The sequence below is a fragment of the Centruroides vittatus genome, unplaced genomic scaffold, assembly GCF_030686945.1.
Source record: "Centruroides vittatus isolate TY-2023 unplaced genomic scaffold, ASM3068694v2 contig_400, whole genome shotgun sequence".
In the NCBI taxonomy this organism is placed as follows: Eukaryota; Metazoa; Arthropoda; class Arachnida; order Scorpiones; family Buthidae; genus Centruroides; species Centruroides vittatus.
The window spans coordinates 526,996-542,929 of NW_027122215.1; the positions used below are offsets into that span (position 1 = coordinate 526,996).

Here is a 15,934-nt window from a genome sequence, read left to right on the forward strand (position 1 = left end):
ATAGATGTAACACCTGTTCGAATTCTCACGCTTGTTTGATTAGCATATAAAATGTCGACCTGTTGGACGGTGACTCGAATGCACAGTTTCGAAACGAAAATCACTTGAGTAGCAAAGAGGCAAGCTCATCAGCGCAGGTGTGAGGAATACAGTACGAGAGAGAGCAGATCAGGGCAGATCGACGCCAGAGCAGAGTGTGAATGTGTTTGAGGGCACAAGACATGTTGGCCCACCCTTGGCTGCAGTTTCTCAGTAACACATCGATACTATCTTTCCCCGTAACCAATGGTAAGTTTGTATAATTAATCGATACGATTAATTAAAATCGATTTTTCAAAACCCCCCCCTTCCGATTAATATCAACTTTTTAATAACAGATTCCTTATTTATTTTTTTTTTAAAGAAGGAAAAAAAAATTCTCGACTCGCGTGCAAAATTAATTATCGAAAATACATTTTTTTTATTTTAATTTAAATAAATTAATTGTTTAAGTTTCGAGAGTTGTTAGATGAATCTTCTTAATACCCTGTTGTAAGATTAATCAATCTTATTTTCTTTTTTTCATTTTAATTTTTTTAAAGATCGTTTGTAAAATGTCCACTTAAAATTTTTTTTTTAATTTATAAAAAAATAAATAATTTTTATGTTAAAAATTAATTATATAAAATAAAAACAGGAGCATGCTATGCAGTGAAGCTAACCTTTGATCTTTCTATAAAGGTGATTGAAGTATATATATATATATTTATTTATTTTTAAAGTTTTATATTATTTTTAATTCGCGTTATGTTGAAAAAATTGTAAATAATGTTTAGTTAATTATAATATAAATGGCTTTATTGCATAGAATATATTATTAAGAGGGATTGCTGTAATTTCGAGATGATGAAGAGCATTGGCTGCAATTAAAGACAACCGAGCGTTTATCATATTCTTGTAAATTCGCAAATAGTTTGTATGTGATTTCTATACCGATTACTTAATTAAAATCGTTTCGTCTCCTTAAATTATTTATAAAATTTAATATTTTAAACGCTGTTTTTTGTTATTTTAAAGCGCATTTTCCTCGATGAAATTTTAAGCTTTTGATAAGAGAAGGTGGCACTTACCATGAAATATCCTGAATTATATTTTTAAAAAAACATCGATAACGTAACAGATTTTAAATCTTTTACATAAAATTCTTCTAATTTTTTGAGTTTTTAGATGAAAACTTAGCATGAAGAATCGCTTCGTCGCTTAAAGACGATAGGATGTTGATTGAAATCATCCTATTTTTCGTAGAGAATTGAATGAAATTAATTGATTTGTTATCGAAAGTCAAAAGTATCTTTCCAGAAAATCAATTAAAATAAAATACCGCATTAATTATTATTGAATTTAAATTAAGAAGATGACAAAAGTCACTCTCCAACATCACAAATAAAAATAATATTTTTATTAAGTTTTTAAAATTTCGAACAATTTACATTATTTTTTTTTTTAATGTTAATTTTAAGCAATTTTTAAAATAATTTTTCTGATTTCTAGGAAAGTTTTTATAATTGTTTAACTTAAAAGAAAGTTATAAAGTGATTGTTTAACGTTTTAGAGAAATCCTTCCATCCCTTAAGGACTAAGTAATATTCGGGAAAAGTGGAAAGTTGGACAAAAAATTACAGGATTTTTATGACTAAAGTTCGAGAATTGCTTGCAAAATTTGATACAAAATAATCAATTATTGTCAAAATTTCTTTTTTCCCCCCCTTTCTATAATCGTCTCCAAGAGAATTCTCGACATACAACAACGATAAAACCTACGAGTGGCGAATTCTTCAGTAAATTATAAGGAATTTTACTAATTTTCGAGAGTTATTAACAAATCCTGATAGAAAAGAATTAATTATCGGCAAAATTTTCTAAGTTAAAAGTAATTCTTTTCCATAATAATCTGTAAGAGTTATTAAAGACACTCGACAGAAAACGTCGGTAAGACACGTGAGAACTTTACTAACAAATAATGATAAATTTTACAAATTTCGAGCCTGATTTTCGAGAATTACATAGAAAATTCCGTAGAAACTAATCGACTATCGACAAAAATCGCTTATTATTATTATTATTATTATTTTTAATTTTTCCTTAATAATTTGCAGAGGACCTAATTGTCTAGGTAAAACTACGGCAAGAAGTTCACTAGCAAATAATGATAAATTTACCAAATTTAAAAGCCCTACATTCAAAAATTTCATAGAAACTAATGAAGTATCGACAAAAATCTCTTATTTTTTCCTTAATAATCTACGAGGGGACCTAAAATGTTAGAGAATTGTCGAGATAAAACGACGACAAGACACGGGACGGGAACAGTTAAAAATACGAAAATGCTATGAGTCACATAAGCAATTTCACTTTGTTATTATTAAAGTACTTTGTGCATCATTGATCTTCAACATCGATCAAACCAATGTCAAAATCAGGTAGCGGATTTTGCATTTCGTCATTTACTCCAACTTCACGGTAATATATATAAAAGAACTCAGATTTTTATCGACCTGTCTACTGTCTTTTATCTTCTTTATTAAAAATATATCTATATATCTATATATATAGATATAGATTTTATAAAAAAAAAGAGAAAAAATTCGTATGAGAAATGACGTTAATACGATTTTACGAAAGATACATGGTACGTTAAGTTTTCAAGTCATCTATTGTTGGTTTGACAACTGTCATAGTCATTCTATGACAACTAGAGACAGATTGGTGGAAACCAAATAAACTATCCGAACCAATTACTGGTCATGTTTTGAAAAGATTTTTGAAAAATATAGGAAAAAAAAATTTATATATTTCTCTCCGCGCACAAGATTTATGACTAGATTATAATTTAGATTCAATTTTTTTCGTCTATAAAAATAATTTCACGTAAAATTAATCGATTTTCACCCCCCGTCTTCCACCTTTAACTAGTTTATGTTAATAAAGGTATTAAGAAAGAATTTATTCGGTAAAATTCCCTAATTTTGTAATTGTTTCACAGAATCTAAAAAGTTCCCTGCCTTGTAAAGTTTTTAAGAAGTAAATAATGATTTTTAATTCAATTAAAACAGAATTAATCTGTATATAAAAGAGCGCGCTCGGGTGCGGGTTATACGCGGTTTTCGCTAAATAATTGTTCGTTATAAATGCAATTTCGCGTATTTAGCTATATAAATCTGCAAATTATTTAGAAAAAATAAAGAGCGGAAAGTATTATTTATACTGAGCTCTATAAACATTTTATAAGAAAAGAAAATTTATAAACTTCGTTCAGAAGATCCGACAAGTTTGATCCTGTTGTTTTCTATCCATTGATCTGTGGTAATAAATTGCTCTGTGGTCTGACTAATCTGATAGGGGGAAAGAGCCGAACAGAAAAGGAAAGAAAAAAACGGTGTCGTGGCGTTGGGAGGATTAAAGGTCCCAGTGTTCTACAGTAACAGTATTGTAGTGTATAACATTGGACATTTTGACCACCTCTCCGAATACGATGTTATATTGGAGAGTTGCATCAACTGGTTGCATTTACAATAAATTTTGAAGAATCTATGGAGGAAAAAGTTTAAAAAGTGGTCATAATTTCTAGGAATTACAAGAATACATAATAGGGAAACTTTAGAAAAAGATCAGCTTTCACTATTAAATGTCTCTGTCGCGTGTTAAAATGAGAAAAATTACCCAGGAGACTTTAGTAATTAATTAAAATAATAAAACAGATTTAAATGTTTTTAATTTAAACGATCAAACTATCTTAAGAATAAGAGCTTCTGTTAAATTTTAGATACGAAGAGGTCAATTTAAAATGACATTTTTACCGAAATTCGTAATTTAGAAAGCGAAATTTAAGATAAATTCGTATAAGAAATGGTAAATTTGTTTTAAAATTTAAAAATAATGGCAGTAATATGGCTAATCTTCGCGAATCTTCCGAAAATTTTGAAGAGTTATACGATATATTAAATGATTTAATTTACGATACTCGATAGAGGAAGGTTTTAATCATCGTTAAGAATATTTTAACGTAAATTAGATAAATTTTCGCGAGATTCGCATGCATAAATTATGGCAATTTTATGATTTATTGGAAGCAGACAAGAAGAAAGAGCGTAACTTTGAATTTTATTCATAGAATTTTAAGTAAAACTACTGTAAATATAATTTTAAAAATATGTAATTTTAGTATAGTTAGATAAGTTATCCAATATATATATACGTTCGGCAAATCGAGTTAGTAAATTATATTTAGTTAGCTATGCATATTTTCCTATATTTAATTGTAGCTTTATATTAATGCACAATTAATGATAGTACCAACGTAAGCTGTCAGTATATGCTATTATTCTAATAATGAATGGGTAGTAGTTTCAATTGTTGGAATTATATAGATGAGTTTTAAGCTGTCGGCTAAATTCTATAGTTTCTATGGCCTTTCCAATCAGACTCTGTATAGATTATTAGGCCTTTTGTTACGATAAACATTCATTTCTTCTCGTATAAAATTTGATATTCCTAGTAAATATACTCGATATTTCTTGATTGAATACATTTTGATGTATTTTCTTTATATCTAAGGCTAATTTGGGGAATTTAAAGCACTGTTTACTTATATTCAATGCACTTTTAAGTATAAATATTAAGGTTTTTGTCAAAATTCTACAACTTAGATTTGCCTAGAAGACATTTATTCTTCAGTAGGCTATAAGTTTTCGTCTTGTAAATATAAGAAATCAAGAAAAAACGCTCATAAAATTGCCTATAATTTAAAAAAAATTCTTTAAAATTCGTTCTAGAATATAAGAAAATTCTTATGCTTCATTTATTTTTATATTAACTCTTGTAGAAGTATTCTACAAGAAGCTTCTATGTGTACTTCTATGTGTTCGAGAGCTTTTTTAACCTAGAAAAGACCAGATTTTCCACCAAAAATAACTTAAATATAGTATTATAAACGTCTCCCGAGAGTTATATGTATCTAAAATAATTAAAAAATGGGTTAAAAGTGTTTAAAAATGCCTTATCATCTTCGAAATTCGGCACGACAAGTATATTTTACGAAGTCTTTTCTAACTATAATAAGCTTGATTTTAGAAGAAGGTTATTTTCAGAAGAAGCTTTGAGGTCTTCCTCACATATTTTTATAAAATAAAAAGTGGAATTTCTAACGGAATACTTAAAAAAAATATTGGCTTTAATACAAGCGATATGCAAGACGATTGGTCAAATCCCTAAAGAAACAGACTTCAGAATCGTCCGTCCCAAATGTCTGTACGACGAGATCTGTAAACTAAATCTTGAAAGAGGACCGAGCTTTTAAATTCAATAAAAGTTGGCTTGATAATTTATCTCTTTCTAGAATTATTATTATTTTTTCCTTCTTTCTTTCTTCTCTTTTTTTCCCCCGGATTTTAAAAGTAGAAATAAAGTGAAAAAAATCGATGGGGTGGAAAGTAGATTATGATCCAATTTTTCAGAAGTAGAAATGGTTACTTTTTATTATATTTATAATGGCAGGAGCCAAAGTTTAAGCGAAAGATCGCTCAAGAAAGAAGAGAAATAAATCTCGAAATTTTGTAAACGTTCACAAAAGCAACAAGAAAATAAAACAAATAAATAAATAAATTGTTGAAAGATTCACTATATTGAATGTGATGTTTTTCGCCACTAACAGAAGAAGCAACAAAAAAATAATTCTAATCTTTACTCGAGACAGAATGAAAAAAACCACACCTGTTTGAGGTCAATAGTTCCCTAAGACCATCGTGGCCCTAATAGTCCGAATGATGGACGATATATGATTTCCTTTCCTTCTGTAATTTCATCACCTTCTTCACAAACTAACGTAACATTTGTGTCTACGTAATGACTCAATAGTTACGAGAGAAAAGAGATCCTCTTACTTACCAGACAACTCTTTTTACCTAGGGTTTAATTGATCGATACACCCCCAAAGTGCCACCCGAGCGAGCTCTTACACTTAAAGTGCGCTCCTGGCTAAAAAAACCGAAAAATTTATGCAAATTTATATAAAAATAACGCTAGCGCCTATGTTACGCCAGCGTTTTACGCGGCGACAGTCGCATTGACGCGCAAAATTACGCTGGGATTTTTCGCTTAATTGTAAGTTCCCGGCGCATTTACCATTGTTTAATTGAAAATTTAGCCTTAACCATATTTTATTAGTATGAGGTCTTCCTAATGGAAATTTAACGCCTCTTCCAATAATGAGAAAAATTCACGAGAAACCCTATAAAAGTTTTTTTTTTGTTTTTTCCCTGATAAAGGGGGGGAGAGAGAGAGAGAGAGGGAGCACGAGCCAAAGTTCGAGACGAGCGAGAGATAGGGAGGAGGGAAGAGGGAGGGGGAAAGGAAAGAGTTAATTTAAGTAAAATCCACTCGGGTCTATCGTCATTTGGGAGGTGTATTATGTCAATCGTAAATGCTAACCTTTTGCCCTGGCCTGCGTGACAATGGCGCGCACGCGAACGTACCATCCTTGCCACTGACCAAATCTCATGTTATAAATCAAGGCAGTAGTTCGTCTGGATACATCGATTACACAGGCTCTGATCATAACGCTCGCTTTTTGGAACTACCGGTAGCCAGAAGTGTTTGAGCATGCGTCATTCCCATGGAAATAAAGCATCCATCGACATTTGGTCGAAGGGGGGACGAAAAAAACGACAGAATCTGCAGTTGCGTGACTCGGGATCAAAGTACAGAACGCAGATCTCTGAGAATGTAAGCACATGTTGTTCTATCTGCCTGTGGCTGTACTCGCATTCAGTCACTACCACGAGGTGTCGCTTTTTTTCCATCCCTTCATAGCGCAATTCGGTTGCCTCTTTTGATCCGAATCCTCCCGATTTATCAGAAACATGTATTTTTTTCCCCTTCCACTCCCCGGAAAAAAACATGGAGTGTTTGCAACGAATGTTGTGTTCCCGCCGCCAACATCTATAGAAATGTTCACACATTAGCAATACTTTTGTTAAAATAGTTTTTCCTGCGAACAACTCGGAAAGAAACGGTCATCTGCAATGGCCTGGCCATCAACAGATCTTTTTAACTCCTTCTTCATGCCGATTCTACTCTCGTTTTTTCTCCATTAACCGCGCATCGTGCCTTTCTTTATCGTTTGTATTCGTATATTTACTCTAATTGAGCGATAAATTAATTTTTCCTATGTTTAAATTAATTATTTAAAAAAGTACTGCTGTTTCTGATAATTAAATTCGTATAATATCGAACCGAACGGGACCGTCTGCCAGATTTTCAAGGGGGTAGGATTTTGAAAATACTCGCTGTTTTCTTTAATTAGTTTAGGATTTTAATAGGATATATAATGCAGTATAAGGTATTTTACACATAACCTTATACCTTAAAATAATAGAGTTTTAATAGAGTAGATAGGGCATAAAGTATACATACGTTTACGGTATATATTCGTAAACTTATTAATACAATAGTGTATATAATACAGTATAAGATATTATACACGTAACCTTACACATTAGTATAATAGGGTAGATAGCACAGTATAGCCTAATTATATAGGTAAACTTATATCTTATATTGTAATAGGATAGGGTATATAATAGGGTTTTATGATATAGAGGAACTGAATGAGTACAGAATAAATATAAATTATTATTTTACTTAATTTTTTAGTACTTTTCAAATGTAAGGGGTTAAATGCCCAAAAATCCTCCCGTGTTCACGGCCTTGCAACTAAATGTGTTATCAATACATTAAAGACACGACAAAATTATACACATATTTTTTGATACAATAAAGTGTAATGAATGATAAATAAAATCTTAAATTTGCATGTGTTATTAACTGAATTATGCATAAAATACTGATTTATTAACATAACTTCGGATACTTAGCAATTGTTTACCTTTTAAATTTTCGATTCATTCTTTTTACTATTTTAATGATTATTTTTACTCCAATGATTTCTTACAGATTCTGTTTGTTTTTACTGATTCATTTCCTAAAAATAGTATTTTGTTCTTCCTACAAATTCTTATTTCTCGTGCCGATTCTGTTTACTTTTATAGGAATATATTCTACTTTTTGCCATAGAATTACAAAACATTCCTTTTTTCTAACTCTATTATGTTTAAATATCTCTACTAATCCTGTTCTTAATTTCCCTACATTTCTAGCCGACTTTTTCCAAATTTTTACTCCTTATTTTTCTATTTAAATTCCCGTTTTAAATTAATACATCATCCACAGACCGATAACACCACTTCTACTGATTTTTTATTACGGTTAACTTTTTAATTTTCGGCTATTTTTGGCTCTTTAAATTACCATTTTTTACCATTTATCCTTACGAGTCTCTCTATACTTTAACACACAGCACGGAAACTTTCTAGCAAAATTGTTCCTCCCTCTTACAAATGACTTCTTCATATCTGGAACCCCCATAAAAACGTGTTTTTTCTTTTTTTTTTTAAGCAGAAACAACCTTACAATCGACAAACAGATGAATAAAGCAGAAGGTTTTGAGCCGAGCGCTACAATTGATCTGACTTTAGCCTTCCAGATAAGGCCTAACTTGTCCGAGATTAAAGCAAAAGATTCTCTCATTGATCGTTACGAACGTCATTAGCAAATCGATAAATTAGATGCACGACCCGCTGACATTTCCTCTCTTTTTATTATTATTAAAAAATAATAATAATAATAAAAAACAAGAAAAATGAGAAAGTACAGTAATGATTTTTGTCAACTGACCTTGAATTAACGCGGTAGATTTTCTGTTCTTACGACTAAACTAAAGCTGGATAAGTAATTACAACTGCAAACAACGATAATTAACGTGTAAATAATTATTTTCTTGTCAAGGTAGAAAAAGTTAAAGACCAAAAGAGACATCTTTGTTCTCTCTCTCTCTCTCTCTCTCTCTCTCTTCGCATCAGCTGTTTTAAATAACTAGTCTCGATACAGAATTTTCGCCTTTTTTTTCTCTCTCTCTCTCTCTCAGTCGAACCTTTTTTTTCTTTTTTCCCTAAAATATGAATCGATAATAGCATAAGTCATAAATATAAAAAAAACCTCTCGAGTCTCATTCGGCAGATGAAAAATTCGGGTGATTTTACTCGTCCCTAGATTCTCCGTAAGAAGAGAAAAGCCGGTTTAGCCTCCAAAAAATAAATTATGATGGAAAAAATTTGGAAATTGCACAAAGAAATTTCGGCTTAACTCGCCATGCAACTTTGCAACTGAAAACTTTTTAAATATGTGTTAATCCCCTCGACTAGTTTCGCTTCCATCGCATTAAAGTTTGCGATTTCTTAAAATAAGTTAGTCGAAGGAATAATATTAAAGTTCGTCTTAAGATTCGGAAAATTTCATTTAAAAAAAATTATTATTTTTTTAAATAATAAATTTATATTAAAATCGATTTTTTAAAAATAATAAAATAAATGGGCTTTTATGAAGATTAAACAGTTAAATTTTAACTATAAGAAATTCGGGCCTTGCTGCGGGTTATAATCTGATAAGGTGGCTAATAATAAACCCGCGGCTTTATAATTGTTTTATTAATAAATTCGATTGTAAAGTATTTATGGACGAGGGTTCGGTTATATCGATAGTAATTATAATTATATAGATAACCCGTTAAAACGTCTAAACACAACTTCGTGCATAGAATGCTCTTCCTCATCTCAGGGATCAATCTTTTATAATAAGTTAATTCATATTTTTGGACTTAAACCGATCTGTTTGCGTATAACGTGACCCGTTTTGTACATTTAGAAGTATTTACTGGGGAAGAAGATCATTTCCGTCACGACATTATCCAATACATTCGGACGTTTGTACGTATCGAGCTTCGTACACGACACAAGTCATTTACGGTATAATAGACTCCCAGGTTATTATCATATTTCCCAAATCATTGTAATCACATCGCATTGTACGAACGAATGGAAACGGTAGCAAAACTGGGCTTATATTCGGCAGCAGATGTCACAAGATAGACGAAGGAGGGAACAGCTTGGGGTTCGGAAATATCGGTCTGATACGAACAAACAGTCCGTTAATTACAGATCTGAACTTTCATTGACTAACGGAGCACGACCTTAGTCGAGGGGTCTATCCCTCCAGTCAATAAACAGTCCCCTATGTCAATCGGAAGATGTCAAGAACGAGTTGTGTTTGTATAGAGTGAGAATACAAAGGGGTGACGGCCAACGAATACATAAAACACAATTTTCCGACTTCGTTCCGTTTTAAAATCGTTTATTTATCTACAGTTTAATTATGCTATCAAATTCGAGTATTAATTACGCCAAATAAGCTCTAAAAACTAAAACTTTTTTACTAATTTACCGCGCGTAAACGGCGCTTCTTATGATTTTCCACACGCTTCTAATGCAATTTTAATGGAGAGAAATTTTTAAAAATAAATTACTAAAATTATATTCTAGCAACTTTTTTTTTTAAATTAAAAAAAAAGGTAATAAATTTTGACACCTACATGCTTTGATTTTACAATAGGCCTAATCGTTTAAAAGCCAAAGAATATAAACAGGTTGAGTGGAATTCTTATATAAACTATTCCAATGACCTCTTTTGAAATTCTTTAAAATTTATTTATTTAATTTTATAGGTTAAAATTTTAATTTATAGAGTTACGGTTAATTGATGAAAACATTTTACAATTTTATTCAGGAACCATTCTGTAAATCTTTTATTTATTATTGAAAATTCGACATTCTAAACGCTTACTTTAACTAAAAAAAAAAGCTATTTTTGGTTACTATATTTTGGCTCTAGACGTTTACAATTGACACACGGAACTGTTAAATCTCTCCGTAAAAAGTTTATTCGGGCCGAAATCTACTCCTATAAATCCTCCTTCCAATCAATTTACGCGACTTTACATAGAACTTTCATATTTTAGGTGCGTGTTATACACGATCGTATTAAAATTGCCGCTACTTTAATAACTTCCTGTTAAAAAAATGACCATTTTATTACGTTATAAATGATTAATTTCTGTATGAAAATTTAAATAAAAATAGCGAATTTTTAAATCTTTATTAGAGAAAATTTTATTTTAAAATTAGAATTTAAAAAATAAAAAAAATACGATTTAATCAGACATTAATTTATATAGATTGGAAGAATAGAGTTACGCTTTATTGTCAACTTAAACTCGGCAGGTGTTAGCTCTTACAATAAAGTTTTGCGTTTGTAACGAGTAACGTCGGTGTCGTTTTCTACCTGTACGTAAGTTACGTAACAATAGTTGACAGACGTGGAGGCGGAGTTACGGTTCACGCCATTGGTTCGCCGGTTTTCGGGTTGACGACACGAGACACCGACACAACACTGCGACAAGCGGATTCTGCCAATCGTCGCCCTCTATCGCCACAGAACGGCCTCGTCGGGGGGGCGCTGTTGTAGCGTTACGGGGCTGCCAACTAGACAGATGACTGTGCCGTAAAGTGTGGCGGGAGCTCCAAAATCACACATCACGTCTAGTTATGTCATTGTATTGTCTATCCTTATGTTGTCAGGGGACTTGGTGTTTGGAGCGAGTCGGACAGAACGTTCGACGTCGGAGTGTGGTGTTTGTGCTCGAGTAGCGGCCGATTGTGCTTTGATGACAACCGAAAATCATCCCATCGATGGAGCCATGCATCGAACGTCGCTTGTCATGGATGTGGTAAGTATATACAACTTGTTTTACATATAATTTAAAAAAATGAAATAAAATTAGGAACGATAAAAATAAAAAAGGCATGCCGAAGAATTTTTTTAAATAGTCGGGGGACCAGGAAGTTTGTGTGACACACCCAACACATTGTAGCAGGGCGAATCATTGTAAGTCGTCTCATGTTGAAGAGCAGGTGGGGGAGGTCGGTTTATTGTGAACTCAAACCTGTTCTCGTTCGGCTATAAACTTGGGGACAGGATAGGGGTAGTGTGTGTGTGATCCTATCTACCTTTGCCTGTTCTTTTAAAACACTGAGCGTTTTTTCTGCCTCCTGTTGGCTGCAAATTCGTTGGTAGATTGGAAATTTGTTTATAAATTGAAATTTATATTTTTCTACCTTATCGGGGATTGCGTTAATTTAGGCGTTGGCGTTTAAGTAGCCACCCAGTCGCCAATTGTAATTAGTCTAAGTGACGTTTTGGCGTCTGATACTTTCTCGGTAAAAGCTGATGTCACATTTAAAGTAATGTATCACGATATCTATTTTGTGTGACATACGGCTTTCTAGGAACCATTGTTATCACTTCACGTCCTTGCCAGCTACAAAAACAAACTGGTTTGGCCTTTTTTATCTTCAATGTCACGTTCTTAATATTAAAATTCTCACGTCCGACTCGAGAAATGCACTTCTCTTAAACATAAGCTAATTTGAACTGTTAAGACATTTGTTTTTTGTTTATGTTTTTTAATCGTCTACGCGTTTCGAAAATTGTACTCACCGCATCTTTGCCGTGTACGCTGTTTGTACTTGAGTGTTACTTAAAAATACATTCTGGGAGTCAGCTATAAAACACGCTTTGGTTGTTATTCTGTTCGGCTTTTGCCATTTTGCAAGGATCCAGGTGATGATAAGGGTGACGTCACGTCGTCCAGGGTTTCTTCAGTCACGATCCTGCAAACCATCTGGTTTGCGCCACACCCTTTCGCCACGTCTCTCGCTTATTTAGTATGGAAACACTCGCTCGAATATCATGATTTATGTGGTAAATATTGTTATTTTATATGTCTATAATCACTTACGACTGCCTCCTTGACATAAACTCGAATGTCTTTGGAGCCGAAAGGACACAAAGGAATCTTTATACAACGTCCCGTAACCTTCTCCCGGGACATAATTTACATTCGAAGGTTATGTTGGTGGAATGATAAAAGAAGGGAAAGGCCTGCATTTATCCGATGCAGATAAAAGTATCAAGCGCCACAAATTCTGTGTTGGAAGCGGATTATCGGTTTTCTTGTCATTATAAGTAGTGACACGGCCGGCGTCACAACAGTCAATAAAGGGACCTGTTATGCTGGAGGGGTCGCGACCCGATGATGGATGAGGTACTAGGCGAAAAATGGACCGGACTAGACCATACCAATAAAAGTATTAATTGTGGAAGATGCTCTCGATCCGCATTTTCCCACAGTCTTAATGATTTCCACTTATCGAATTATTGTTATCTGATAAATTATTATTATTTTTTAAAAAAGAAGAAAAAAAAAGGAAGGACGGCGGAGTCAGTTACACGTGTCCTGCCCCCTTATACAGAATACATCCTTAGAGTCACGTCACATCGCGTGCCGTAAGAGATTTGCATAAACCACATTCGCATCTCCGATCTCGTCCGAGAATTTTCCAAAAGCTGCATCTTCCCTCCTGCTTCTTAAAATGTTTTATCGCCGATAGTTTTATGCATTTGTCATTTTTAATTCATTTTTAAACACGTGAAATCTCCACTCTTTAATAATTTGAATAGATCTATCCCGATAATCTGTATACTTTGCCAGGCAGTTTATCGATAGAGGATCGCCTATCAGTAACTGTTAAACCACATTCTTGCGGGATACTTTTTAATAATAATAATATGTCTCCAGGCTGATGAAAAAGAAAGGCATAAATTCTATCGAGATTAAGCCGTTTTCTTTAAATACAGTGACCATTTTTTTTTCTACACTTATTTAAAATTTGAATGCGTCCAACTCTTTGTAAAGGCATCGACTGATATTAATGATTAAAAGCCAGTTGTTAATCCGTTTTGATAAAAATATTAAGTCAGATGGAGGGGGAAAAATTAAGTTAAGCCCCGAGTATAATTTATCTTAAAAAGAAATACGAAAAAGTTTCGGGAGACAAATAGAACTTCATCATAAATCAGCGTGAGTGCCGTAAAGGGGAATAATCACAAAGGCCACACCGTCTATTGAATTTATAATGATTTATTAAATGGTCTTTTTTTAAAGTTCTAAAGGGTTTAATATGCGGATCTTACGCTTCAATCTCCAAGTGTGACGGTATAATAACTATTAAATGCAATACAGGCCTGCTATATAAATTATAGGCCTACGTATGGAAGCTAATTTTTTGACATTTTAATTTAAAAACGGTCAATTTGGGCGTACACTTTGACACTTAGCAATAGGCTCGTATTTTTGAAGATTTGCCTATTAAATCTCAAATTTCTACCTTTAAAGTGTTGAAAAAACGATTGTAAATGTAATTTATAAAGCTAAAAAATGATTATTTTGACTATTTTTTGATATAAGTTAACAGATTGACTGTATAATAATGATATATAGGTACAATCTCTTATCTTAAAAGAATAAAATTTAAGGTTATTCATGTTAAATTCACATACTCGAAATTCTTCACGGTGCACACGCTGATGTAACGTGACACGATTTCGTACAGGATCTATTTTCCATAAAATACATATCCTACATTCTAGATTTTCATAGATATAAATCTGTAGAAGCGATAGATACTCGGAAAGTAAAATTTGACAGATTCGAACAGACGTCGAAGATGGAAATGGAAAAAAAAAGAATAGAGAAAAAAAGAATTTAATCTCGATATTTTAATCAAAATTTTGGGTATTTTTCGAAAGAAATTTGTAATTTTTCAACGTTTCGAATCGCATTTTCTAAACCGTTTTCTGGCATCCGTAAGCGATTTTAAACCGGATCGATTAGTTAATAAAATCTACTCTTTTTTCCCTTACTTTTCTTTCTTAATATTTCTATGATATTTTCAAAAACAGCATCGGCAGGAAGAAAATAAGCTTTAGGATTTTTTTACAGGCTCAGCTGGCATATCCAGTCCGAGGGGACGAACTAGGAGCGATGTGACATTCAAACTTCATGTATTATTGACGCCAGTTTCCACCCACCTTTTCCTACGTATTGTTGGATGAGACTCCACCCCATATAATCTAAAGTCCCCATACGCACCTGGTCTCCCCCAAGGCACCCGAACCGACTTCGTGATTTAAAATTATAATTATATACCACTTTGTTATTTACCGAACTCCGTATCCTGACCGGAAATGCGGTGACTTTGCTGCACACCTACCTAAATTTGCATGATAACTTTGGACCGGTTTGAATAAAAGTAAACTATCCGAAAAATTGAACATATAAAAAGATCTTTTTTTCTTTTTTTTCAAACCGAGATGGGAGTGGTTGCTGCCTGACCCTTATTTAAGGGCGAGTTTTTCGTAGGGACACGAAAATTGCCAGTAATGTGCCCGCGGGCTATACGTGATTCCGCGTTGTTCTTGATTTCGGATGGGGTGCATTCGCTTCCTTTTTGTTGCTGTTAATAAGTAAGGGGCGTAGCAGGTGGGTGATGGGCCCTAGTTACTGTTTTCTCTTCTTTTTTGTGTGTGTTTTTATATAACGCAGCACGGGTGCGAAGACTCTATTTAATCTGTGGCTTTTTTCCATTGCAGGCAATCCGTTGTACTTCGCCCAACTGTCCCTGCGACTGTTTCTCTCCCGGTAAATGCCAATTACGCATCTGCGACACTTGTCGGCACGGCTGGGTGGTGCACGGTGAGTATCCTGCATTTAGAATTATAGTTTTGCAAGTTGTTAAAAATTTTTGCATGGAGGGGGTGGCACGTAAGCTGCCGCCCCTCTTCTCTCTTCTCTCTCTCTCTACAGCAACCGAGGCACAAATGGGCGCCGAGGGGTGCGTTAGCTCGGTTCAACGATCTCTCTTTGTTCGGCATCACCTCTCGCTCTTATTAATAACTCTTCGGTAGCCCGGGGATGAGTTCTTTCCTAGTTTCGCTTTCACCTCAGCGCGCCCGTTACCGAGTCGAGTGGACTGAGACGATGGTCCGGTCACGATCGCGAAATTGGCAAAAATAATAGCCGTGTGTTTGGGCATCCGACTGTCTGCCG

At 33.5% G+C, this 15,934-nt stretch overlaps 1 protein-coding gene across 3 annotated transcripts in view; it reads left to right on the forward strand.

The window, feature by feature from the left end:
* The first annotated feature begins 265 nt into the window (after window positions 1–265).
* Window positions 266–15,934, forward strand: part of LOC136976382 (zinc finger protein basonuclin-2-like) — a 34,883-nt gene continuing 19,214 nt past the window's right edge. The window contains exons 1-3 of one of the 3 annotated variants that reach the window (XM_067271630.1): window positions 266–288; window positions 11,565–11,713; window positions 15,478–15,580. In XM_067271630.1, coding sequence (XP_067127731.1) covers window positions 11,651–11,713; window positions 15,478–15,580 — 166 coding nt within the window. In that variant the 5' untranslated portion in view covers window positions 266–288; window positions 11,565–11,650. Of the gene's footprint in view, window positions 289–11,429; window positions 11,714–15,252; window positions 15,368–15,477; window positions 15,581–15,934 lie in introns of those variants that run through there. The other 2 variants (XM_067271629.1, XM_067271633.1) reach the window with 2 other exon arrangements.